The 26,323-nt window shown below is 39.1% G+C and overlaps 1 protein-coding gene across 1 annotated transcript in view; it reads right to left on the bottom strand.

The window, feature by feature from the left end:
• The window catches only part of APBB1IP (amyloid beta precursor protein binding family B member 1 interacting protein), a 64,182-nt gene that overhangs the window by 26,487 nt on the left and 11,372 nt on the right, over nt 1-26,323 (bottom strand). Inside the window, exons 2-8 of the mRNA XM_066199236.1 lie at nt 23,701-23,772; nt 21,604-21,691; nt 19,509-19,798; nt 13,855-13,932; nt 10,679-10,838; nt 7,044-7,165; nt 489-563 (exon numbers count right to left, since the gene is read on the bottom strand). Coding sequence (XP_066055333.1) covers nt 489-563; nt 7,044-7,165; nt 10,679-10,838; nt 13,855-13,932; nt 19,509-19,798; nt 21,604-21,691; nt 23,701-23,772 — 885 coding nt within the window. The remainder of the gene's footprint in view (nt 1-488; nt 564-7,043; nt 7,166-10,678; nt 10,839-13,854; nt 13,933-19,508; nt 19,799-21,603; nt 21,692-23,700; nt 23,773-26,323) is intronic.

Here is a 26,323-nt window from a genome sequence, read left to right as displayed (position 1 = left end):
AGCATTTCCTTTGTGAGCTTTTACCAAACTGCTTGCCTGGAGAACTGTGGTAGTCTTTTCTTTCAAATAGCTCTGGATTTTTCTCTCTCAAGAGTACATCTGAAGCAAAACTTGAACAGGAAAGGCAAGAGATTAAACAGACTTCCTGGAAAAGTGAAGCGGTCTTTTTCTGTTGTAGTACAGCTAAGAAGTTGGGAAGTAAATCCACTTCTACCCTAAAGATAATTGTGCAGTACTGATCAATCTTATTAACAATAACACGTCCCAAGGGCTGGCCTAAGAGTGAACAATCTGCATTTTTAATGAGGACCAGCAGATGCAGAGGGAAGTCTACATATTCAACCCAAGATACAAAGACACCAATGATCACAGAACTTCCTGTTGTTACACTATTTCCCACAAAGAACTAAATGTTATTGCAGAGCAATATACAAATGATGGCAGAGTCTTGGCAACATTTGTATCATCAGCCTAATAATTTGGCTTACCTCCAGCAAAGCCTCTTTGTTTTTATCATTCATTTCTTTGTTTTCTTTTTTCCCTTTGTTTGCCAGGTAGAAATTCTGATGAAGACACAAAAGAAGTTAATGTTCATTATAAAGCCAGCAATACAAGTAGCTAGATTGCCACAAACTCAATAGCTACTGAATCTTTCAATACTGAGTACCCAATCAGCAGGTGCAAAAGATAGATGCTTAGGGACTCTTCTTACAGAAAAGTTTAATCACATTTGCCTTCTCATGAATTTTAATCCTTTATTCTGAATATCATTCAAAGCTAATACAAGACTGTTTCTGCCCGTGTAAATACAGCCTCCAAAAATTAAAACCAGTGGCTTATGTTTTTGGCTGTTTTTCTGGGTCACTGGGTTTGGGGCTTAGCATTCCAATTTTCACGATACAATTCACAGTTTTTCTTATATTATTGCAGGTTGTAGAGAACCTAACATTTGATTGCATGCTGATATACAATGAATACAATGCAGTATCAAAAGGCCAAAAAGCATTTTCCCTATAACCCAATCTGGTCATTTGCATGCTTTGTATCTTGCACTCTAGATATAACTCAGCTCTCAATTTTAAGTTAAAGTGCTTTCATGCCAAAGTCTTTATCCAAAGTTACTACCTTCTACTTTTGTACCCTTGATCATGCTCTTCAAAGTACTTTTATGCAGTGAAGAAACTGCTCAAAAGAAATCTGAAGGAGTGATCACCATGACATCTTGGCACATGTGCTCCAGCCTACTGAAAATAAAGCCTGCACTCCTCTGTTTCTGTGAAGATGCAGCTGCCCTTGCAGGACCCAGTGCCTGCCTGCCCCACAAATAAGAAACCACACTGCCTCAAGGACATGCTCACCCACGAAAACAAATTCACCCACTGTTAAACAGCAATACCCAGTCTGCATCCATCTGCATTGTACAGATGGACAAAAGGAGTCACATGGACATATGTACAGATTCTGACAGGTGGGAAGGATGCTAGGACCTGTGTGCTGGAGCATGTGCAGTGGCTTTGCTTCACAGCAAGCAGGGCCAGACAAGCACAGACAGCTGCCTGCAGACTGTAAGGCAGTTGAGTGTGAAGGGAGATCAAGGATGGATGCATCAAGTAGCTATTTGGATCCATGGCCCTGAGGCCAGAATGGTTACACTCAGAGTTCTTGTGGTTTACAGTTTTTCAGTTTATCCGACTTATCTCTGTTTTTTCACGTCTCAAGTCTATGAGAAAGTGACAACATATTTACATGCCTAGAACTTCTCAACACCTAAACTGCAACATAAACACAAACATTACCAAAATACAAATGAGAAGTGTGTAAATGAAGGAACAGGCTGTTGCCATAGTATAAGAAAGAGAAAAACAAGCAGCAAATCTGCCCTGCCAGCAGACCACATTTGCAGCAATGCAATTTATCTGAAGTGAAACTCTGCTCTTCCACACAACCACATCTTCTTTTCCAAGCAGTGCTGTGAACAGCTGTCTGCCAGAATGCAAGCCTCAGAGGAGACCGTTTTTGGAGGGGCACCAGGAGAGGAAGCAGAAGAGGTCTGGATCTCAAAACCAGTTCTTTAAAAACTGCTTTCTTGAAAGTTCACATTAAGTCAGACAGGAAAGCCCAGAAACACAGACACCTGCAATGCGGCCTATGCTGATGCCACATCTGTGGTGTGAGAAACTTTAACATTCAATACAACAGACAGTTATCCTAGGAAATGCAGCTGGCTTCAGATTGCCTGGACATATTTTTAGTCCACAGCTGAAGGTAAGCAAACACTAAGGACCACAGCTTTGCAATTACATCTAAAGACAATATTCAGAGTGGGAAAAACCCCAAATCAGCTCTAAACAAAACCCACTTAAAAGTTCTGAGTGGCTGCAGCCCACCAATCCGTGCATGTGCAACAGCTCTTCTTGACAGGCAGCACTATTGCAGCTGGGCTTCAATACTGTTAGGATGGGTTGGGCCTCCAGACCTTGGGATGGATTTGGAAAGCAGAGGGACACACAAGCTGTAAGGCTTCTTCTCTAGATGATTATAAAGACATATTACAACCCCTAAAGTAAACAGTGAAGATTTATCAAGGTAAGTACACCTTATCACTGTCTCAACAAGGCTTGGCTCATCAACTTTACTACTAGTGGGGAGACCATCCATCTGACTTAGTCAGCCTTCTGTGGATTGATAATACAAAAACCAAAGCTCCTCTGACTACAACTGATTCACATTCAGGCATCTGGCATTTATTTAGCAGAAGCCCAGACCACCCTGTACTGACATAATCAATCCTCCAAAGAGAGAAAGTTTGTGAGGGTATCCATGCTGGATCTCTAATGCCACAGCTTTTTCATTAGGGAAATAGGGCTCTGTCACCTAACCCAATGTTACACAGATGTACACTGTTGTCTTCCACCTGTCAACACACACTTCATTTATTACTGATTACCTCCTTTATGTCTCTGTTCTGAAATCTGGAAGTACATGGTACTTATTTTTTGTCAGTGGCTAAAAACCTGGGGAGCAGACTGAACACTGTACTTGTTTCATCACTGTGTGGTCTTCTATTTTTGATCAGAAGCATTCATCCTAGAGGAGGCAAACCACATGTGTCCAGAAGAGGTCATTTCAAGTCCAGTAGTCAAAGGTCACGAAAAAAGGCAAGCTCTTTCCTGTGTGAGGACACCACTGGGAAATGCATGTTTGGTTTGGGATGTCAAGTCATTAAGGGGACAAGATGTAGCTGGAGGGCAGCTTTCTACATATATTTACAGATCTGAGAATTAACTATTTCTTACATTCAAAAGCCAAGTCTATGGATACAACCTTTCCACTTAGGGATACAGCCTTCTCCCTTTGTGAGAAAGGCAGGTAAAAAAAAAAAACCAAACCAGGCTGTACCTCTCTGTATAACCCTCAAACAGTGGAAGACAGAAAATGTTTTCAGTAGTGTCCAAGAACATCTGTGTTGGCATGTAAGCAAAGCAAACACGGATCATGACAGAAACAGTACTTAACTACTGCACTGTCAAACTCTCTGATTGGTTCTTACGTCTCTATGCTCAAAAAATGGCGTTCCTAAGTGAAATAGCATCCGTCTCACATCTTTCACTCTTTTTCATACACAGACCCATCCAAGTGGGCATGCAGCAGCAACTACCTGTTGCATGGCAAAAAAGAGGTACTTCAAGACAGCATGTTCCCTCTGCCTCCTCTTACACCTAGGCTGTATTTTTGCTTTCAAGCTCTTGAAATTGATTTTCCAGAAGTTCTGAAAAATCCACAACAGCACAGATCAAACAGTGTGCATAAAACAAGGCAGCTGCTTCATACTCATGACTAGCTTCTTTGAGCAATGGGCTGTCTGTTTATGCTCATCCAACCTGCACCCAATATGAGGCAAGAACTGGCCAGCTCACATCCCACTTCAAATCATTGCAACTGCAGCATGGTTTGTGCAGAAAAAATAAAACAGAACAAAGGCGTATTTGCAATTCATATCATAGTGTGTCCCCTAGAAAACTGCACATTAAAAATATTAGAAGATACCTATAATTGCTCTGAAGATCATAAAAGTAAAAAAATTACATGAAGCTAATCTTTTGAAACCTCCAAAAAAGAGAGAGAAATTAAGATTAACAAACAATGGGAGTAAAGTGAAAAACACCTCCCTTGTCTCGCTTCTATTTCTTTGCCTTTTTGCCAGCATACTCAGTAACCAGGTTCCCTGTTACCTTTTTATGTTTACATCACTGGGTAACAGTGGAGACAAAAGGAAAACCTTGATTCATAAACTGGCCAAGCTGGTGAAAAACAAAGTATCACCTGGTGGACAGTAGATAAATATTCAGGCATGAAACTCGCTATAGCTTTCTGTTACAAAAGACAATACAAATCCTTACTCCACCTTCTCATGCTGTTGAGAACTCTTGCTCTTCAGAAGAAATAAAGTATCAATTCAGTGTATGGGTTCTCCACTGGAAGGTATAGCTCTAGCTTTTGGCTTACATATGAGGGAGCAGAAGCATAAAATACTCACTGTACAGACTTAAAATAATTTTCATAAATACTGTCAAAAAAAAAAAAAAGAAAACAAAAAAAGCACACACAGTTGTGCCTGCACTGTTTGATTTATCAAAAGAAAAACACAGGAAATTGAAGTTCATGCAAACAGAAGTAAAAATAAAGTGTTCTAAGAGCATGACCAGCATTTACAGCAAGTTTAGATTCAGCTACATCTTAAAAACAACCATTTTCCTTCATTTTTTCTTCCTTTTTAGTATCTTTTAGCTGAGAGTTATTGTTTGAGTTTTTTGAGAAGAGGTGTTGAGACCTGACAACCTTTCCTTTCAAGAGAAAACCAGCATCACTCAACCCTATGACAAAGCATCACCTTTTTAATGTTATAAAGGTTCTCTGTATTTGCCCATGTACCAGTATGTATTTTTGTTTCACTCTTTAGTCACAGACTCGTGATGCTCCCTCTCTGCAGATGAGTCACTGATGGCATTCATGGAACAGTCTTTTACTGCAAGTTCCCTGCAGGGTCTATTACATCACAGTGAGCAGAGGGCAAAAGTGTGTCTGTCTTCATGGCAAGGGGGACACCTGAGAATTTTATAGCGGCTTTTTCAAAGAGGTTTTCCAAACACTTAAAAAAAATTATTTCAGAAACAAAGCTGCATAAAAACTACCAAGTGCTGCATGACAAGAGTGATAATCTTCAAAAAAAGCCATGGGCATTAACTGAGCAACATATTGCCAGCACACAGAGAATAAATCCTGCATTTCAGAATCTCAAATTCCCCTTAGCAAATACAATACTTTTAATTAATTGCTGTTAAATTGGTCTATAACTAGTTCACAGAAAGAAACAATAAACATTAAACATTGGCACAGGTCACAGTCCTTCTTCAGAGGTTCACTTGTTTTAGGAAGGCATCTGCCCATCCTTATAAGATTTTTTTTTAAAGCACTTAATTGTGTTAAATCTTTGTGATGAAAATTTTGTACCACTAATTTGTCTAAGAATAAACTGTAGGCACCTGAACACCTTTGGAATTTGCCTCTTTTTTTCCCCAGAAAAATATCTGCAAGTTAAAAAACAATGAGATTTCCACAAAACCCTCCCAACAGAATAAGCATGAAACAAAACAAACAAGGAATTTAACTGCTGCAGCATTAGCACCACTGTGTGTGTCAAAAAAAGCAATTTGTGTACTCCCAAAATGAGTTTTATGTGGCAGCCTTGACTGAGCTAGAAGGAGGCTGAATATACGGAGCAGTCTCAAAATAGAAGATTTCAGTTTCCCATTGGTTCCACCATAATTTCCATGAGTAGTTAGCTAGGTAAACACACATCCTACCCCCCACAACTCAGCATTTCTGCTTGGTTTACCTTTTCAGGGACTCACTGCAGATCATTTATTTTACCATGTTTCAGTGTTAACTGTGAACTCTGAACAGTACTGATTACTTTCTGCCACAAAGTGCTGATATGTCTGCACTGTTTTCTCCATTCACAATGTTTGAGTTCACCATGCCTGACAGATGGCCAGACTCTATTATTGGTAAAATATTTCAACAGTGTGATAGTCACAACTGATCCAGTTTCCTTAGACTGTTCATTTTAGAGCTTATCGTGGTGGGGCTAAAGTTCAATGACTGCAGACTTGTTCAGATTCAGCTGAGACATGAGGACAGAGCTACACTTTGGTTTTGGTTTAGGTCATATTTCTAAATGTCATTGCAACCAAAATGCAGTATTCATTAGAGCAGAATATTCATCAGTTTTACTTCTCGTTTGAGGTTCAGAGCCTTGCTCTAAGCCACTAACCCAAATAACACTACAGTGTATGAATTGAATGTGGAGGTGAACCTCCGCTTCCGGGTACGTTTATGTGCCCTAGAAAGGAGGACACTGAGCCACCATGTTGTATTTCCAAACTTGGGTTTGCTGTTTTGTATTAAAAAATCAACATTAAGGCATGTACACTGCAGGATAAGTTTTCCTTCCCTGACTGTGGATACTTATGTCAATGAAGGAAACTTCTTTTCTGCAGGTTTTATTTGAAACATTGGTTCATTCTATAAAAAAACAACTTCCTAATGAGCAGCTTGGTGAGATTTGCTGCCAAATTACATATTTGACTCATTTTTTTCGGCAATGCTGAATTGCACATTTTTCTCTTGCAGCCCTTAGGAACAAATCAGATGCTCAGTGAGCTAACAGTCAGCTGACATGGGGAAAAGATCTTGTGCCCCAGAATCCAGTAACTGTATGTTCCAGGATGTTTGTACACACAGGTTAGATCACATAACACAAGAAATAAAACAATTTATGTATATACCTATCTGAATAATTTGATGCAATTCAATATGCAGACCCTCCTTTATAAAGTGCCTAAGTTGGTTATTTTTGTTGAAAATACAAGTTTTGCTTTCTCTGAATGGACAGAGCTGAAAGCAAACTATTAATACAATAGGCAGCATGCAGACTAAATGACTCTTGTTTAGACTCTTATCCAAATATCATGTTAGCTTACCTGGGGATTTTTAAACAAAGCATATTTTTGACCTTTTTCCAAAAACAGAATCTTATTCTCAGTGTCTCGAGTCCAGTTGGATAACACTTCAACAACATTTTCATGGTCTTCAAAAAACCTTTCTGGAGAGACAGAGAAGATAATGTAAGACATTCAAACTGTTTCTGCCCTCTCCTGAGGCTGCAGAAATTCCTGTGTAAGAATGTAATCATTAGCTGATGTTCACTCTCTCAGGGCTGGACAGTCCAGCACTCTTTTCCACTGCACAGACGGGTGCAAAACCCACATGAAATTGTGTCACATGGAAGGCCAAAGCAGCTACAGAAGATCCCTTATGTAGCTGCGCCATGCTCCTGGATTCCTACTGCATCTCTGTGCTCTTCCCTGAAGACTAGAAGGGATGAAAACAGTGACCCACCAGGAGTAGATGGTTACACCCATGTTTTTCATGGCTTTCTGCTTTTGATTGATTTTGGTTTTTTAAAGGTTTGCAGTACTGCAGATTGTGGGGCAGGAGAAGGGGTATATATAAACTTTGGCTAATGAATTGGGAAAAAAAAAGTCAAAATTTATTTGTCTTTTTGCTTTACTTCTTTTACAATGAAGATTTGCTTTTTGTCAGCAGGAAGAATTCTATGCACTGAAAAAAAATTTTTGGTTTCAAGCAAAATCACATATTTAAAAGCACAAATAGCAAAACAGAGAAAATACAAAGATAGACTGAGAGCTGATGTCAAGAGATACTAGTTCATGCAGCATCTCAGTAGTAAAAGACCTTACCAGGGATGTGAGAGCCCTAACGTCAGCTCTGTCCCCTCCTGACCCGCTTTGAACCCCAGTCCTCCACCCAGGAAAGCCACAGGATGTGCTGATAGGTAACCCTGATCTTTTCTGCTTCAGTTTCACTTATATAAGATTGCTCAACAGTAACATACACCCCCCTCCCCCCCCCCCCCCTTTAAAGGAAAACTAATTAATCATAACTTTTGGGGGGTCCCAACCTGCACTTTTCTACAGATACAGTACTGGGATAGGGAATTCATCCAGCTCCAATTTTCAGTAGGATTTTGGCAGTTTCCTGGGAACAGCCGTACTCCCATTTCTGTGGTCTGTGGTGATCATGTCTCCCAACGGCCTAGACTGGCCTAGCATCAGAGGAGGTAACAGAGCATACATTTAGTAGGCTTTCTCAACACTTGTTACTTTTGACAAGGGTTTAGTTCATCCCATCCAACCAATATCTTGTGAATTAATAAAATTCACAGAATGAGATTAGCTTCAAGACCCATTTGCATGTACGTGGTAACTTTTAACACCAACAACATCACACTCTTCATTTAGCAACTGGTACTTCTGCAATCCACTGGAAATAGAAAGTACTACATAAAACCCCATCAATGGTTTGAAATTTTGTTTGTTCATTTGCTGCACCAGGACTTTCTTGTATGGAAAATGTGATTTTATTATCCTCAAGAGAGTCTTTTTAATAATTACTTTTACCTAAAAAAAGTAAATTCTGGATGCCTATTATAAGACTAAGATAGTCTTTATTGCAAAAAATAGATGCTGGTATGTACAGCCCAGTGTGACATCACCACATCACTAATGAGATTATTTGTGATACTTAACATGTACTGAATTTTAAACTGTAGTTTATTTTATTTACAATGGTAGTCTTTCAAAACAACCATATATGTAAGACAACCTGTCAAGGATCTTGTGATATAAAAATAGTTTGGACCTCCAGTTCAGCAAGAATCTTTGCTGCTCAGATTTGCTTCTTAAAGGAAACATAATTTTATTCTCTTTAATACTAACATGGAAAGCCGGCAGAAGGATGAAGTGCAGAAAAGTTTTGTCTTTGTGCTGATGGTAATAAAGTTATCTAGAGCAGCCAAGAAGTATTATGATGAAAATAAAGAATGGCTCACATTGTTCTGATTTTGAATAAAAGTAACTCCATGTTGCTGCACATTAGAAGCAGAAGAAAGAACATGTAACATTCCGCTCATATTGAAACTGCCTTCTGCAAACAAAAAGCCTCCATCCTCAGCAGATTTGGACCTGGTAATAGATCACTGCATCAGGAGTTAACAGATTTTTCCTTTTTTCTTGAACCAGATACAAGTTTATTTCCTTTGGTACTTTTTTCTGTCCTGGCTTTTAAAATAATTTTTATTCATTATAAGAGTAAATCCTTACTACATCAATACCCTAACACTAACTAGCATCACCTAGCATTAGCTGGGACTAAAGTAGCCCAAGTAATTTTTACAAAAAATTTCTAATCATTAACCCCAATGTTTGTAGCAAACAATCTCCCTGATACCTTCCATTTTAACTGCATGATGAGAAATTCAAATACCTATCCAGATTGTGAAGAAACAAAAGTACATTCTCCTTAATGACTATGGAAATTCAGAAAACAATATGTTTATATGCTGTCATCCTAATACTCAGACATGTTTGTCCAAGTCACACTGGACAAAAAGGGACCAACTTCCTAAGACAGGAAAACACTCAAAAATTATTCAGTGACTTTTGTCAGATTTCTAGGGTCAAATGACATTTCCAGTCTCTCCTTAGTTAAGATAAGCAGGTACAAAAGAATGCAGCACCATTATCTGAATCAAGTAGCAAGATTGGCAGTACATTTCTGCACCACTCTTACAAGCAGATGAGCCTCTCCTTGCTCATGACAAGTCAGGCTTTTTTACAGTTATTTTAAAATTTCTATCGTTTAGTTTAGCAGAATGACTACACCTGGGGCTCTTTTAAAGTGCAATATTGATATTCGACTTTATTTGTGGATTTTCACACCTCTGCTGGGAGACTGTTAACTGAGAATGTTAAAGGCTGTTTGACAGTTTCCCATTTCTCCAGGTCAAATGTGGCTCTGAAAGAAAGTTGTGGCAATTTTCCTTCTCCTTTTGATGTCAATACCTTTTCAGTCTGGAAAACAAAAAGATTCTGAAATATTTTACAACTAAAGAATACTCTGTTCTTAATGAAAGAAACCTTGAAGCCTTTTTCAAACAAGACTCATGTTGCACAGAATAATTTCTAAGTTTTGCACAGCTGTTTTCTAGGCCAGGTTAATTACTCCATAAGTCACAACTTAACATCAGCAGAGCTGCAGCCCCATCACAGAGCAGTATCCTGTACACAGCTACACTTAAGAAAATGATTACCACAAACGAAAAGCGTTAGAAATGATTGAAACACTTCTCATAGAGTTTTGTTTAATGACATTTGGCCAGTATGTAATGCATGCCTGCTGACAGCACTCCAGCACTGAATCCTCTCTTCAAAAAGTGGATTTGAGTACTGGTGTGTTTGGATTTGTCATCACCTTGAAATTCACATGGCTCCTTCATTTTGTGTAAAACAAAATAATAGAAATAGAGAAAAGCAAGGAGTCTTCTGCAGGTCACAGCACAGCTGAATGGACCCATTTCTACAGCACAAACATATGCCTGCAGCATCCCTCAGCCTAGATTCTGTGATGTTCCAGCACCAAGGGACACATGGGCAGGAGAAATATTACGTTTTCAAGATTGCCAGCACTTATCTGATCTTTCAAGATTACCAGCCCTCTATCTATTTGCTGTGTGCTATGTCACTGCACCACTTACCAATCTGCAGCTCTGGGTACATCTCATACAGACACCAGTCAACGTTGCAGTCACAATGGGTTTTCTCAAAGAGATTGTCCAAAACATCCCGCGCCACCTGACGCTCATCCACCATTAGAGACTTTGTGCTGTTATCGTTCATGTGTACCTTGATAACAAGCTGAGGACAAGAAGAGTCAGTTAATTTCAGAAGCCAGAAAAAGACTAGTCTGAATCTGCTAACATAGATAAGAAAGACAAAGGCTGAAGGTTACTACTGATTCAAAGGCATTCTGTCCCACAGCAAGCTGAGAGAATAAAACAGCTCTGAAGTTTTCACATTATAATGCCACCAAAATAAAGATCTTTTCTCTAAAAATAAAATTGACCCTTGTCCTATGCACAACTTCAGGAGAGGTAAAATTGCTATGAAGAAAAAGCAGAAGTTAATCTCGTCTCTAAATCTACTACATGTGCAATTAAGGAAAATGCTTGATAGGGAAAACAAGTACAAAAGGACAGAGCATCCTTAATGCAAGCTACAAATGTGGAAAATTTAGTTTTAAATAGAAAAAGAATGGAAGAATCTTGCCATGCCAACAGAATAACCTGAAATTGGATTGTACTAAGATGAGCCATAGTCCAACAGTCATCAATACGAAAACAGACGAGTTCACAGAATATGGTGAGTTGGAAGGGACCCATCAGGATCATTGAGTCCAACTCCTGGTCCTGCACAGGACAACCCCAAGAGTCACACCTTGTGCCTGAGAGCATTGTCCAGATGTTTCTTGAACTCTGTCAGGCTTGGTGCTGGGACCACTTCCCTGGAGGGCTTGTTCCAGGCCATTTCCTCAGGTTCTCTCACCGGCCACCCCAGAGACAAGATCAGCAAGTGCCCCTCCTCTTCTCCTCATAAGTTACTAACTAACCTAAGACAGTCATTACTTCTTTATATGGTGAAGTATTTGTTAAAAAAGAAACAGAGCGAACTTTCCTCAAAGAGGAACAATGCAAGAAAATGCTGAAGTACATAAAATGTGATAAAGAACTGGAAATACATTATAAGAAAGTCCTTAAAATGCTCCATTAGTACTTAAAACAATAGAATAATTCTCTACAAGGTCTGTACATTGCTGGTGAGTTGGGAGGCCTTTCCATATAGTCTTGTTTAAATAGCTCTTTATTTTAAAATGTGTGCAAAGAAGCTTTGGTTCTATAGAGACAATCTGTGTAAAAGGTCAGGTAGGAGCAGAGGTATAATCCCCAAGAGAAAATCTACACTATCTCTGAAAAGCAAAAACAAATGTAACAAAAGCCATGAGCTTGTTTTGATTCCAGTCCTTGTAAGAAGAATGTCCTGTAAAATAAGCAGCTGAGCCGTAGTGCAGATTATAGAGAAGAAGAAGTGTTGTACATGCATAAAGTAACACATTTAAGGCAAAAGGGTTTTTTGTCTGGTAATAACTGACTGGTCAGAAACATGCAAGCAGCTTCCATCTTCACAGATTCACAAAACAGCCAACATTGAAAGGCACCTCTGGTGATCATCCAGTCCAGTTTTCTGGGCTAGCAGGGCCATCTAGAGATCAATGGCCAGGGCCCTGTCCAGATGGTTTGTTATCATCTCCAAGGAGGGGGACTCCACAACCTGCCTGAGAAACCTGAGCCAGGCTCACCCACCCTCACAGTGAAGAAGTGTGTTCAGAGCCTGTTTCCTGGTGTTCAGAGCCTCCTGTGTTTCAGTTTGTGCCCATTGCCTCTGGTCCCATCACTAGGCAGCACTGAAGAGAGCCCAGTTCCATTCTCTTCGCACCCTCTCTTGAGTTTTTTCTAGAGATAGACAAGCACCACACAGACCCCTCTCCTCCCTAGGCACTCTCAGCTTTTTCTCACAGGAGATACTCCTGATCATTTTCTTGATACTTTCTGATCATCTTCCATTGGGATGGAACTCTCCTGAGTTTGGACGAAGTGATCTTTAAATATTAACCAGCTTTCTTGATCCCTTCTTTCCACCAGAAAGTTCCGCATGGGACTCTTCCAAGCAGATCTTTGAAGAAGCCAAAGTCTGCTCTCCTGAAGTCCAGGGATGTGAGCTTGCTTTTCACCATCATCCCTGCCCTTTGTGCTCCACTTTTGGTAAAAGAGAGAAAACCAATTTTCTTGATGATATTTAGTCAATTTAGAATTCAAGAATGACATGGCGATCTCATTATAGTGACATGGGCACAAGATTGAACCTTACTTCTACCATATGTTTCCAAATATTCAGAGTGGGGAAAAAAAGTTGGGAAAAAAGAAGTCTCCCAAAGGAGAATTGCTAACATTACAAGGAAAAGAGGGCGACCAATGAGCAGTCCTAACTTTAGTTACAGAGCTTTACAAAGTCAACATCAGTGGAATCCTCCCAACACATTCTCTCAGAAGTAGCATTTGTACATGAATATGAAGTGTTCTGTGGGAACCGTCTCAAGTCTGGACATCCCCAAATTTATTGAAAGCTTCCATTCTTCCTGGAAGCTCTGCAGGCTCCAGCACTTCCCATCTCCTTTGAGCAAGACTGAAAGGTCATGATGGTTTTTAGTTCATATCCATTATTTGGAGCTACTGAACACCTGCAGCTTCTGTTGAGTTCAGATGGAACACTAGTTTAGGATGAGTAGGCATAATTACTGTCACACTGCAGCATGGTGCAGACACTGGCTGGAACCTTTCTAATTTGTTGGTCTAAAATAATTTCTATTATCCTTGTACATTACTACACTGCTGTGAAAAAATTTAGCAAGAAGACTCTCATTAGTTTAACAGGGATTAGCTAAATCCACATCCACTGTAAACAAAAGTTTAATACTCCTGGAATCAGCTCAGCATAAGTAAGCAACATTTTCATATACACTCTGCTTTCTCTAAAGCAACTGATCAGAACAGTGGGCTTTGCCCCAACACTGAAAAAAAAAAAAAAAAAAACCAAAAAAAAGAGGCAGCACTTTCCAAGTTCTCTAAAAAATTAGTCTCTTGGAGGTAGCATTCTCCCAGAGACTTCTCTTGAGGCAGATGATAAGAACTCCACAGAGTACCTTTACAGATAAAATATGGAAAAGGCTAGTCATTTTAGTAAGAAATGTAATATTAAGAATAATGTTAACAGATATTTAGGTAGCTCTTATGGTAGCATTTACTATTTTATGGCTCACCTTTTTAACTTTGGCTTCCTTCAGTTTCTCCAATGCAAGTTTAATCTTGTCAGCTTTAGCCTTTGCCTCTAGCTCTTCCTGAAAAGACACAAGACATTTGGTATATTTCTTGTTAAGTAATCTCAGCAATTTACATTTACTTGAAAAGAGTTGTTTCTTGATATTTATATCCTGAAGATAAGGCTTGTCACAGCAAACTTCATACATATAGATAATCTCCAGCTTTCCTCGACCTAATATCCTTAAACCAAAGCTTTGATTTACAAGTCCAGTGCTTCCTGCTATTGCTCAGTCATATAGTTCTTACACGGTCTTCTCCTCAAATGCTACAGGAACCCTGAAAACCGGACTCTTCTGTATTTCTGTACATACAGCTGATACAAAAGAGAAGGTGAAGGGAGACCTAGCCTGAGTGAAATAGCATTGTGGATGCAGCTGCTTGGAAGAAAACTTGCTTCTCATTAGGGTAAGGGAACTAGAATTTGTATGATTTTACTGAAATTTTGGCTTGCAATTACACCACTTATAATTTCATACTCTGTGTTCATTTACATTCATTTACATTCATTTACTTGAATTCTTTGACTTGCCATGTATGATCTCTTCCTGCATAGATACTTACTGAGAGGAACACCTCCATTAATTGGATGATACCATGGCTTTTTATTCTACGAACGGACCTATTCATATTAACACAGATACAGTTAAATAGAGCACACAAGTTCATTCCAGCTTTTGCCGAATGCCACAGTAAGAATCCCAAAAATCTCAGTATCACCCAGCTCTCCTTTAACAAAGCAGCTCTATCAATATCATGCCTCTCAATATCAATGGCATTTGTGATCCAAGAAGACTCTGGATCCCCAGGTGCTGATACTTTCAGCTACTTGTACCAAGCCAGTACCTAGTGTTGCCTCTGTGACCGCTGTATAGATTGGCACTGTTCCTTTATTCTTTATTCTAGCTCTCTTCCAAAAGTCTCCTCCAGTCACATTCAGAGTTGGAAAAGCACATTTTGGACAGCAAGTGACAGTGGTTCCTGGGGCTGCCTTGGACTCCAGTACTACTAGAGGGTTCAGTTTCTTTCCGGCTTAATATTGCCTGTTTCCTCTACTGAAGTCTGTCTTCTCAAAGCTTTTCTGCCTCTCTGCTGATTTTTGCTGTCCCAGCTGCTCTCTTACTTTCAGTTTCCTTTGTTCAAAAGGGGTCAGATTTTGTGCTATGCTACTCACTGGCTACCAACTTCCAGTCAAGAACTGTGGGAGAAAATTCCTGTTCTGCTTCCATACAAGATTTCTGTTACCTTCAGCCTCTATTTGCTACCCTAAAGTCATAATTGTTAGTGGTCTTCGCACCAAGAGAACTGGCTGCAACTCATGGAAGATGCACTTGCAAGAAACTAAGCCTAAGCATTGCCATCACTTCTCTGTTACTGAGATATCATACAATCATAGCAAAGAAAGAGCAAAGGTTATCTTATCCATCTCAAGTTTTGAGGCATGTTCAACAGTAGCTGAAGTACTCCTGACTGACATCCCTCCTTCTGAACTAAACATCTTTTGTTCTATCACTTCTCCAAGAATGTTTCCTGTTATCAAATTTTCCACTATAAATACCACGCAATCAGTTAAAAATATCTTTTTTTTTTTTTTCTCTGCAGGTGTGGAAATTTGCATTGCTACAGCTCAGCAGTGCTTAACTTAGAGAATCCAAAAAAAGCCTGTGTAGTTGAACACAAGCAGTTGCACAAAGGTGGCTGCTGCAGTGAGGCTGACTATTGTACAGAGGGAAAAGGACAAACCCTTTCACACTGTGGCCCTCCCCTTACCACCTCTATACAGCAAGCTGGAAAAGCATGTTAACCAAGGTGGCTGAGTGTGGTGTGGGCAGGCTTACTGATGACAGTTTTAGGCAGGTATAATTCAGGCTTCACCTGCATGTGACCTGTGTTGAACAGAGTTCACACATTGTATAAATCTGTGCAACAGAGCTCTCACCTGCCAGCCGCATGGTTTCATAAGCTTTGACTTAACACAGAAAAAGGAAATAAACTATCAGATGCAAAATTTTAGCACTATTAGAGAAATGCTTACACAAGGTACAGGATTTGTTTTCCTGCTACAGTATCATCATGGCATTTTCTGGATCTTTAAACAGAAGCACATGAAGTCATCACGTCAATAGCAAATGAAGATGCCTTATTTAGCTGAAGGGCAGTTTTAAGAAGAAATTCCAGAGCTGATGGAAATTTATGAGACAGCTCTGTGCTTCCCTGAAAGAAAGGCCATACTTCTTTATTTTGGCACACCTAAAGGTTAGAAAATAGGGTCTTAATATCACGGTTGCATTGGGAATTATTAACACTGCTCTTATTTGACTGTGAATAACCAGAAGTGTTGAACAAAACTTCAGCTTTGATTGGTCATGATCCACTTATCAAGAATCCTGGCTAACAGGAACTTGGATTTTGACAACACAAAATACATTCCACTTACAATTGAATTTCATTCTACTGAGCAGAAATGTCATGTCAAAACAAATACTAATCAAGACAATGAATATTAATTTGAAATCAATTCTTTCCATATTAATTTTAAATGGTTATTACCTCCATCACTCACACTGCAACCTGCGTAATAGCCCTGTGGCAATTTTGTGGATGGTAAGCTACAGTGGGAATGCCATTAGTATTGGAATACAGTCTGTATCACAAAATGAGGCAATGGCTGCAGGAAAAAAACAAATAATGCCTTAATGAGGAAATAAAGTATTGTCACTATATTCCTTAGAAATGCTTCTATAATATATTCCTATCCTTCTCTGACACTCCCTGAATCTGGAAAGAGACCAGGGAATATCATTAGAGACCAGTCTCAGAGGAACAGTTTGACTGAGGGAGAAGTGACTTTTGGCTACACTTTTTTTTTCATATAGAATTCCAGTTATGTTTGGCAAATACATATTCTTCCCACTCTAAAATCTTGTTTGACCCTCAGGTAATGCATGATGTCAGATAATAAAGAATTAGCTCAGTACAACACTCAATGGAAAGAACGTTAGTATGGTTGATTTCAGTGAGCTTTAGATCCCAGCACCATAAAAATGCCGCCTGGAAGAGAGGCCTGAGGGTCCACAGTCAGGCTCCTGCCCAAAGCAGGATGGTCACCAACATTAGATCAAATCAGTCATGATTTTGCCTAGCAAAGTTTGGAAAACCTTCAAAGAAAGGGAATATGGAATCTCTCTTGGTCACCTGTTCCAGTGCTACACCACCATCTGAAGTGAAAAAAACTTTCCTAATGTCCTGTCCAAAACTACAAAGCTACAACATGTAGCTGTTGCCACTTCCACCTTAGTGACCTAACACTACCATGTAAGAATTTGGCTCCACCAGCTTTGCATCTATCCTTCAGGTATTTTAAGGCTGTCATTAGATCACTCCCCAGCCTCCTCTTTCAGACTAAACAAGCACAGCTACGTCAGCCTGTCCTTGCTGGCCCCTGATCACTGCACACCCCTGGCCATTCCATCAGCTCTCTTCTGGACAGCCTCCAGTATCTCCACACCTAGAATGGAGAGCAGTATTCCAGGAGTGGGACCATCAGTGCCAAGAGAAAGGAACAATAGCTCCCGTAGTTTGCTGACCATACTCCTCCCAACAGAGGCCAGTTTCCTCTACTGAGATGATCTTTCACTCATGGTTCTGATTCACTGTGGTATCCAGCACGATCTCCTTTTCAGCAGGGCTGCTGCTCAGCCTGTCCTCTCCCAAACGGTACAAATGGTTATTACACCCCAGGTGCAGGACCTTGTACCTTGCTGGGTTTCTGAGAGTTTTGCTGGCCTAGTCCTCATGTTTTAAGTCCCCTTGTGTTGAAGGTCTGCCAGTGATCCTGACAGTCAGTGCCCTTAATTAAAAGCATCTTCAGCACATCTGCAGGTGGGTTTTTATGTCATTACTCAGGCCACAGATGAAAATGTTGAACAATATAAACCCCAGTGCTGATCCCACTTGCTACCAGCCAGCAAACCATTGACTTACTAGCCCTTGAGTCTGGCCAGTCTCAGCCCACCTAACCAGCTACCCTTCCAGACCATACTTGTCAGATGACAAACCAGACTACTTAAAAGCTTGGTACTGCCTTAAAGATCGTTAGTCTAAATCAAGATGGGGAAATGTTTGAAAGAAATGGATAGAACTCATCTTGATAGCATCTCTTCTATCAGTCATACTAGTTAAATAAAATACTTCAGCTTTTGAAGCTGTTTAGCTGATATTTTGAAATGTTGATATTTGTTTAAGACAAGAAGTTAACTATTATTATCTTTGAGATGCAGGAAAATGACAAAGCTTCACTCATATGAGTTTCATCCTTCAAACAGCATTGAAAGGTCCTATGTATCATATGAAGCTTTATCCAGTGAATCACTTTTTATGTCATCAAACATATCCAGTTTTCCTACCCAATGTTCTGTTCCTTTTGCTGAATATGTGTGCTGTATGATTCCAAACACAGGGGCAGTAGTGATGCTGAGGTGATTCATATTCAGTTCATTTGGGCTTTTAAACAGCAATGAATTGACCATGGTTTTAAGCATATTTTATGTTCCCTAAAATATTTCCATTCCCTAAATGTAAATATCTTCTCTCAATCATAGTTACTTCTCCCAATCATAGTAAATGTGAATACTGAAAGAGATATATTTGTGTATTTCATGATTTCAGATTCATCTTTTGAGGGGTTGCATCACTCTTTTAATGCCTTCTCTTCTCCTCACAGGGTTGTGACAGGGCAGAATTCTCACATTGTCTACCTCTCCATAACCTCACGTCAAAAAAATACTACAAATATCAAATTTTATTTCAGTTGTTAAAACAGCTCTGCAAGAAACACAAACATGGAGGAGGTTGTGGTAAGTCTGAAATTTTAGATACAGGTAAGCCAGTTTTTTATAAATAATTATTAGTTACCTACTGATAACTCAGGCACCTCCCAAGAGCATTTATCCCCTATTGCAGATAGTCTTCATTACTTCCTTTCAAGGGCAAGACCAAGAAGAGCAGTAACTCCATTTTAGGACCAGGAGTGGTACTTCTTGTTCTCGTCCCTGGACCTGGTCACCTAGCAAATGTTGAGTTTTACACAAATGAACAGCTTTTCCTGTTACAAGAAATCTTTGGCCAGGGCTGGAGCTGGGAAACATCCACAGAATTTCGTCATCAGTATAAATAGCACAGACTGCAATGAACATACATAGCGACCTCTTCACAAAGTGGAAATCACTGGCCATGCTATGCACTGATGTCAAAACCAACTTCTCTGTAAGAAGATACTAACTGATCAGTGCTTCCTAAAAAATTCTGTGATAAATTTTGTGTTACAATAAACCATTTGCAAAGATTATGCCTGTATTGGGCTATCAAAATGATGATTAGAAAGATGAAGGAATGGGCAATAGGTCAAGGAATGGGCAGAAACTCCCGAGGCCACAACAGTAGAAACTTCACTCCAGAGTTCATGCATATTCCATCATTGTAGAACTTTCCCAGGATATATCTACCTGGGAGATACACTGGTGTTCCAGGGCCACATACCACTAGCAAAATGACAAGAACTAGTGAATGCTTAGAATAAAGTTCCATCCAGACTTACCTGAGTAAGTGGCTCAGGAGGAGGTGGTGGCGGTGGTGGTGGAAGTTCTGGTTCGGGGTCTGGAGGTGGAGGGGGCAAATCATCCCCAAATTGTCCAGTAATGGTAACATAGGGACTCACTTTAGAATAAATGTCACTATTCAAGCCTATTGAAGGCTGAGTGACTGTACTTTGCTGATTGTAAGAAGTTTTCTGGGCTTGTAAAGTTTTCTGTTCAACATCATTAAGGTCTGCTACAAGATCAGCCATTAAAGCGTCCAGGTCTTGGTCCTCTAGGGAATTTAGTGATTCTATAAAGAAAACCACAAAATGTGTCAGAAAGGGAGTGCAAAGCAAAGCACTGTTTTCAGTTCAGCAGAGATTAAATTGCAGAAGGCATGGTTACAGGGTTATGGGAAAGGAAACAACATTTTACATGGATTAAGAAACAAATGTGCTTTCCAAACAGACATTAATCTGGTTACACTGAAGTTCAGAGTACAAGGAACTCTACAAATACAAACTAAACAGGACAGGAAGCTTCAGTTCCAGTGACACAGTCTCAGGCCCTTATGATGTTACAAAACACAGCCCTGATCCAGTAAGGTTACTTCCATGTGCTCCCATTAGGCTATGTAAGCACATACATAAATTAGGAAGTTCTTGAACAGTACACGTAACAAACCACGTAACTGAGGCCTAGATCAAGAATATCTCCATATATTATTACTATTCTAAAACTCTAAAATTAAAATGAAGCAGAATCAAAGAATATTAAGACAAAAGAAACTGCATGGTATCATCTGTAGCACATCATTAATTGTGTGATCTGTGACATCCCACATGGGTGGTACATCACATGCTTTTGAGGATCCTTTAAGCAAGGAACAAACAAGGAAATCTCTTTTAAACGGGTTTTATAAACCAGGTAGAAACATTGCAACTTTTTCTTTCTGTTTTTTCTACTCCGACAGAGCACAAGATAGAATCTTATACCAAACTTCACATGTAATTTGTGGTTGTTTGAACTAGATATGGTATAAAGAGATATTGTGGAGCAAAACCCTGTAGGATGATCTAGCTTTCTAGAAGAAAAGGTCTCTTTAAGATTGAACAGAGTCAGTGGTTTAAATCTCTTTAAAGAGTCCAGTTAAGAAATAAATAAATCACGAACTGGGAAAACTTTAAAGCGAGATTTTGAGAGGGATGGAGAGCACTGAACTAGATATTCAAAAATACTCATATAGTCCAATAAATAATAGTCATTCATAAGACAAAGTGTGAACATGTCACTAGGCCATCTCAGTTTACTCTGCTCTCACTGTTAATATAGTATTTAGTAAGTTTTTCTTTACAGTGGGGAAGTTGGCTTATGATCCTCTCTGTTAAGATAGCTCTACCCACTTTACACTTACTGATAGAGTCTTTAGGAAGCTCAACAGGGAACTGATCCTGGGGCAAAACCAGAAGTTAGCACCAACTCAGGTTAATGTAAACAACCAGTCCTCAGTCAAAAAAAGGAAAAAAAGCCCAAACAAACCAGAACAAAGCAAAACAAAACGAAACAAACCACAAACAAAATCGAAGGAACGGTTCTAACTTCAAACTCAGATAAATCCCTTCATTTGGTTTGCCATACAGCCCCAGCAAGCAGCTGTACATGCAAAAGTGACAGTGCAAACCAAAATGAGAATAGGCACTGAAGAAAAGTGGAAGCAGCTGAAGCTGATACTTCCACTGGACAAAATGCTTACATCAGTAGCTCTGACATCACACTGAGGAACTTTGTCTTCCACCAAGTTAAATCTTTACATTAAAAGGTAAATTTACATTTTAGGAAGTTATTTGGGAGACTTCTCATTTTTATTTTCCTCTACACTTAGACATTTTTGAAAGTCTGACTTCTGTTTTAACTGAGTAATGCCCCAAAAAATTGTTCCCTTTGAAGTTTCTTAAATTGAGACACAAAAAGATACCTCTCCCTCCAGCAAAAGAGGGTTCTTTTGTTTGGTTTGGGATTTTTGATCAGGGTATGTAAAGATTTTCTTCTCATTTGTTGCCGTGAGGTATTTTAAGCAAGCATAAAAGGTGTGACAGAGTCCATTTGGCTACTTACCATTTAAATCTTTAAAACCAACTGTAAAGCTAAATTCATTGTTGGACACCTTGGGGCACGGAGGCGGTAGAGTCTCCACTCCTAAACTCTGTTAAGACAGAAGAAAAAATGTGTATCTGATGATATAACTACTATTACATACATTAACATTTCAAAATCAATTATCTGAATTTATGAAATATATTCTTCTTCAAGAACAGAATGACACACACTGGTTTCTGAGATTACGCTGGACTGGTAAACTAACCAGGACCAGGACAAGGGTTCAAGCACTGTCTCACAATCATGGCAAGGGTTTTGCATGCTCCTCAACCCAATGCTGATGGTAGCAACTCCTGTCAGGCAACACCTGGGCTTGGTGTGGGGAACAGCAGAGAACTTCTCTCGATGTTTCTCATCGAGACAGTGGGCAAAGACAGACTGATTTTTAGCTTCCTTGGGTTCTTTGAAGGGGGGGGTGGGGAAAGAGTTTAGCTGTGTACACATTTGAGCCACCATTTTTTTTCCAGAGTGCTTTATTTACCAATATAAATTAAACCTAACTGTTGCTTTCTCCCATTGTTTGAAAAAAAAAAAAAAACCAACCCAAATACAACAGACAAAACCCAATGCTGTTGGAATGTAAACTGCAAATCTGTGTAAACAGAGAATTCCTAGTTGGCAGCAGAAAAGGCCAATTCTGAATTTGCATTTCCTTTTCAGCCCTTTTACACCATGTAGAGGTATCTCTGAGTACTTCTTTACATTTACACTTTAGGAGCAGACAGACTGGTGAAATAGTGTGAAAAACTATCTAGTCTTGTTTTGGAAGTTAAGAGTCTGAGGGAATTAACAGATCCAGTTCAGTTAACTGAAAGTCTTCAGGCTCACAGACACTCCTGCCTCATTCTCCCATACAATGCTGATGTGAGAGGTGATGCCAGAATTTCAGAGAGGAGGAGAAGCCTGTCTCAGTCTCAGGAACACTGCACCCCACCCAATACTGCACCGGGGAGCACAGAGACAGGAGACTCACTCTCTTACACTCTTTGCACCACCTGCATTTGTAACACTGCTGTGTCCAGTCTGAGGAGATAAAATTTATCACAAGCAGTCTTTGGTTCTTTTGAAGGCATAATAATGAAATGAGATTATCATAAATCCCTCCATATATATATGTAAATACATAAAATAAATATGCACATTTACAAAAAGCCTTAAAGAGCAGAAAGGCTACCGAGGGACAAGGTACGGTGATTTGACAGCTAACAATACCATGTGAAATCTTAGCTTTCATCCAGTTTAAACACAATTTCTATTCTGTGCCTCAGAATTATTTGTATTTAATTTGTCAAGCACTGGGATTCACCAAGAAGAAAGACCCTCTCAAAACAGAGGCTGTAACCAAACTCAGACATCCAAGATGACAACTTAAGTGTTTTCAATCATGCATTTGTTAAAATACAAGTTTATTCCCTTCGTAGATTTTTTTCTAGAAATAAAAATTCTCCTTTCATCAGATTTTGCAGGAAGTATTTCATGATTAGAACTTTAGAAAAAGGCTCATGCTGTTTTATACTCTCAGGAGTGTATTCTGCATTGGGAATAATATCTCCATGAATTCTTGGATGCCACCCTCACCGCAGCTTAATATTTTGCCATATCTAAAGAATCCTTTACACATATATTCAAAATGTTGCTTTCATTTCCAAGGTTCACATTTGACACTCAGGCTACCTCCCATTTACCCCTGTGTGCTAAGCATTCATACCTGAACATTCAGACTCAAACTCCTCCTGTTTTCACAGAATCCTTTAATTTCTTTGGACAAGGTCCAGAGGAATTTAGATTGCTGGGCTGGTTTTTTTTTTTTTTTCAGAAAATGTCTTTCACAAGAAGTTAGGTCTCTTTAATAACCTACCCTGTACTGATATTACCTTATTCTTTGGGCCACTTGTTTTAACTGTCAAGCAGAGAAATTTAGCTGAAGGTTTACCACAGTAATGTAACTGTATTTATTCAGAGTGGAAGTGCATGAAAAATGTAGAAAAGTTCCCTCTTTTCTCTAACACATAATAGCTATTTTTCTAATCTTGATGGAAAAAAAGAATTATTTACCTGAGTCAGCATGTCCATCTCCCCAAGTAAATTGCTGAACATTTCATCTATATCATCACAGGTTTGCTCCATCTGAAAGAAAAAAACCCACAAACAAGAAGCTCATTTCAGAATTTCATTTCAAAGCCTGGAATGGTCCAAAGCAGAAGATACACAATGCTCTTTTCTATTGTGTTCGTGAATAACTTTAAAATAATTGCTCACGACTTGCAAAAAACCTGAATCTATACCTTAGAAGTCACTACTAACAGTTCAGCACCCTTATCCTGTATGCGCTAAATCACACACTTCTGATCTACGCTCATCAGAAGTTCCAATGACTTCCTTTTATCATTTACATTTCATATGAAGTCACCATCTAATAAACCATGGTTGTATCTTAAAGATAACAAAAAATGTAGTCTGTGAGAGATAGAGAGGGAAGCAAAGTTTGATGTTGAGAAATTCCTGAATGTTTCATCTTGAAAGCCCTCTTTCTTTGGCTTAGATAACTAATACTACAGAAGTTTATTGGGTGTTATCTAGTGCAAAACCAGATTATGGTTAGGTACATGACCAACTTTTTGGCTCACTATTTCTCCATTTTTCTTTCAATTATTACTGCACTGAGAGAACTCCAGTCTTTACCTAACCTCCAGGGATCTGAGGAAGTGCACTGAGACAAGGAAAATGGGTACATGCTGCACGGCAGTCGATGGCAGTGCTTGTTGCAAGAGGGAGATATGAGGACAGGATCACACATCAGTGGTGCTGAGCTATGGGGAAGACACAGCTTCTGTAACAATCCTCTTTCTCATAAATCTGTTCCTTTACAGGGAAAGTCCCGTGTAAAAGGGTGTCTGCCATAGAACAGTACCAGAGACAAGAACTAGAAACAACATTTTATTAAGAGGCTCAAGCCTGCAAAGGATTGAGAACTGTGGTACTGAACACATAAAATCAGGGTTCAAACTAGGGCCAAACCTTAAACATGCAAGTAGTCCAATCAGTTCTCTGGGTTTGTGTGCACCTATATTGCTTTTTCTGACAAGGTTTGGGGGGAGGGGGCCATGGCTGCAGAGGGGACTTCTGTGAGAAGGAAGTTCTTCAGTCTTAATGCTTTTCCTTTAAAATCTTGAATCATGTAACTATTGCACAGATAAATTAAAAAGGTCACTGAACCCTAAAGTCAGAATCTGTTGTTTGAGAATTGTGATGTAACTAAACAAGGCACAGGCAACCAAGAACTGAATTTGCAACTTTCACATTTCTCTCAAATCCCAGTAATCAAAGACTTAAAAATTTGGGAATTTGATACTCTTAAAGACATTTTAATAGGATGTGGTTGACAGAGCTGAGGGCAACTGTAGCCCAGCAGTGGAGATTGCACAGCTCTGCCCAAGGAGGAGGGAACAGATATCTTGACTGAGTCAGGGGAGAGTTACAAGTCATCTTATCTGCTCCCCTTCCAGCTGACATACAGGATTTCTCACTCCCTCTGTCTGTATCACACTTCTCATCCAGAGTCTTTACACAAAATTCTGTTTCTGTAGACTCAGCTGTATGCTGGGTGGCATATGATTACTGAATCTTAATTCATTTATTTGGATCAGCAGCTGTGTAGCTTCCTACACACCTGGCACTTGGAGAATCAATTTTCATAGAAAAGCTAGATAAAATGGCACTTATTTGATCAGGAAGAGTGAAGATACATTTGTTACATGACAAAAAATGGAGCAGCAGTTCATACTGACAAGCATCTCATCAGTGTTTAAATAATACTGAATAATTTTATGTTTTCCTGTTTTCTAACTTAGGAGATCAAAATAACTTCTAAGAGAATCTTATCAGTTCCAGTTATTTGTGTGGTTTTGGTAGATTTTTTTTAAGCACTAGCTATGTCAACTTTCAGGAAAAGATCTTCATACAAGTTCTTTTGACAAACTGAAATCCTCCTTTACTATATTTTTACAGACCAGAAATATAAAAATGGCAAAAAAATTACTCAAGTTGCAACCAGTTGCGACTTCTTATCATGAGGAGTAATAAGAACTGTCTAAAAAGGAAAAAATCAACTCTAAGGACCCTCCTCAGTAATTACTAACAACAACAAAAAAAAGATAAAGTCATGTTGTCACCAAGTCACTGCCTCTACTGGTATTCTATTTTATCTTGAATTTTTATTGATTTGGTTTAGGAAGAAAAATTATTATCATAATCAACAAATATGCTGGATTTTTTTTTTAATCTTAAAACACACTGAATGATCCTTTAAATTGGTGTAAGAACTCTACATATTCACCAAAGATCTTGCCAAGAGCTAGAAAAAAGATAGCAATATCTGTCCCCATAATGTGGAATTGCAAAAGACTGTCCATCCACTCTTCTCCTCTTTGACTTCTCTCCACTTACATCCATTTCTTTTATTTGATTGCCACAATATAAATAAACAGATTTAAAAATTTGCAGATTTGGAAATTATCCTGTTGGATATTGATGCATTTTGGATCACCAATTTTTCCTGAATTTTATAAATAGTCTTGAACTTATTCAAACCAGAAATTCAAGGTGAAATGTGTAGGTGTGAGCTATTAGTAATGAAAAAAAAGGAAAAGATTTACCAAAGTGCCCAGAAGAACACTTA

Source organism: Chamaea fasciata, unplaced genomic scaffold (assembly GCF_029207755.1).
Source record: "Chamaea fasciata isolate MVZ Bird 193981 ecotype frontalis unplaced genomic scaffold, bChaFas1.0.hap1 SCAF_1, whole genome shotgun sequence".
NCBI classification, from domain to species: Eukaryota; Metazoa; Chordata; class Aves; order Passeriformes; family Sylviidae; genus Chamaea; species Chamaea fasciata.
Note: the sequence above shows the minus strand (reverse complement) of the source record. Positions and strands in the feature narration are given on the sequence as shown.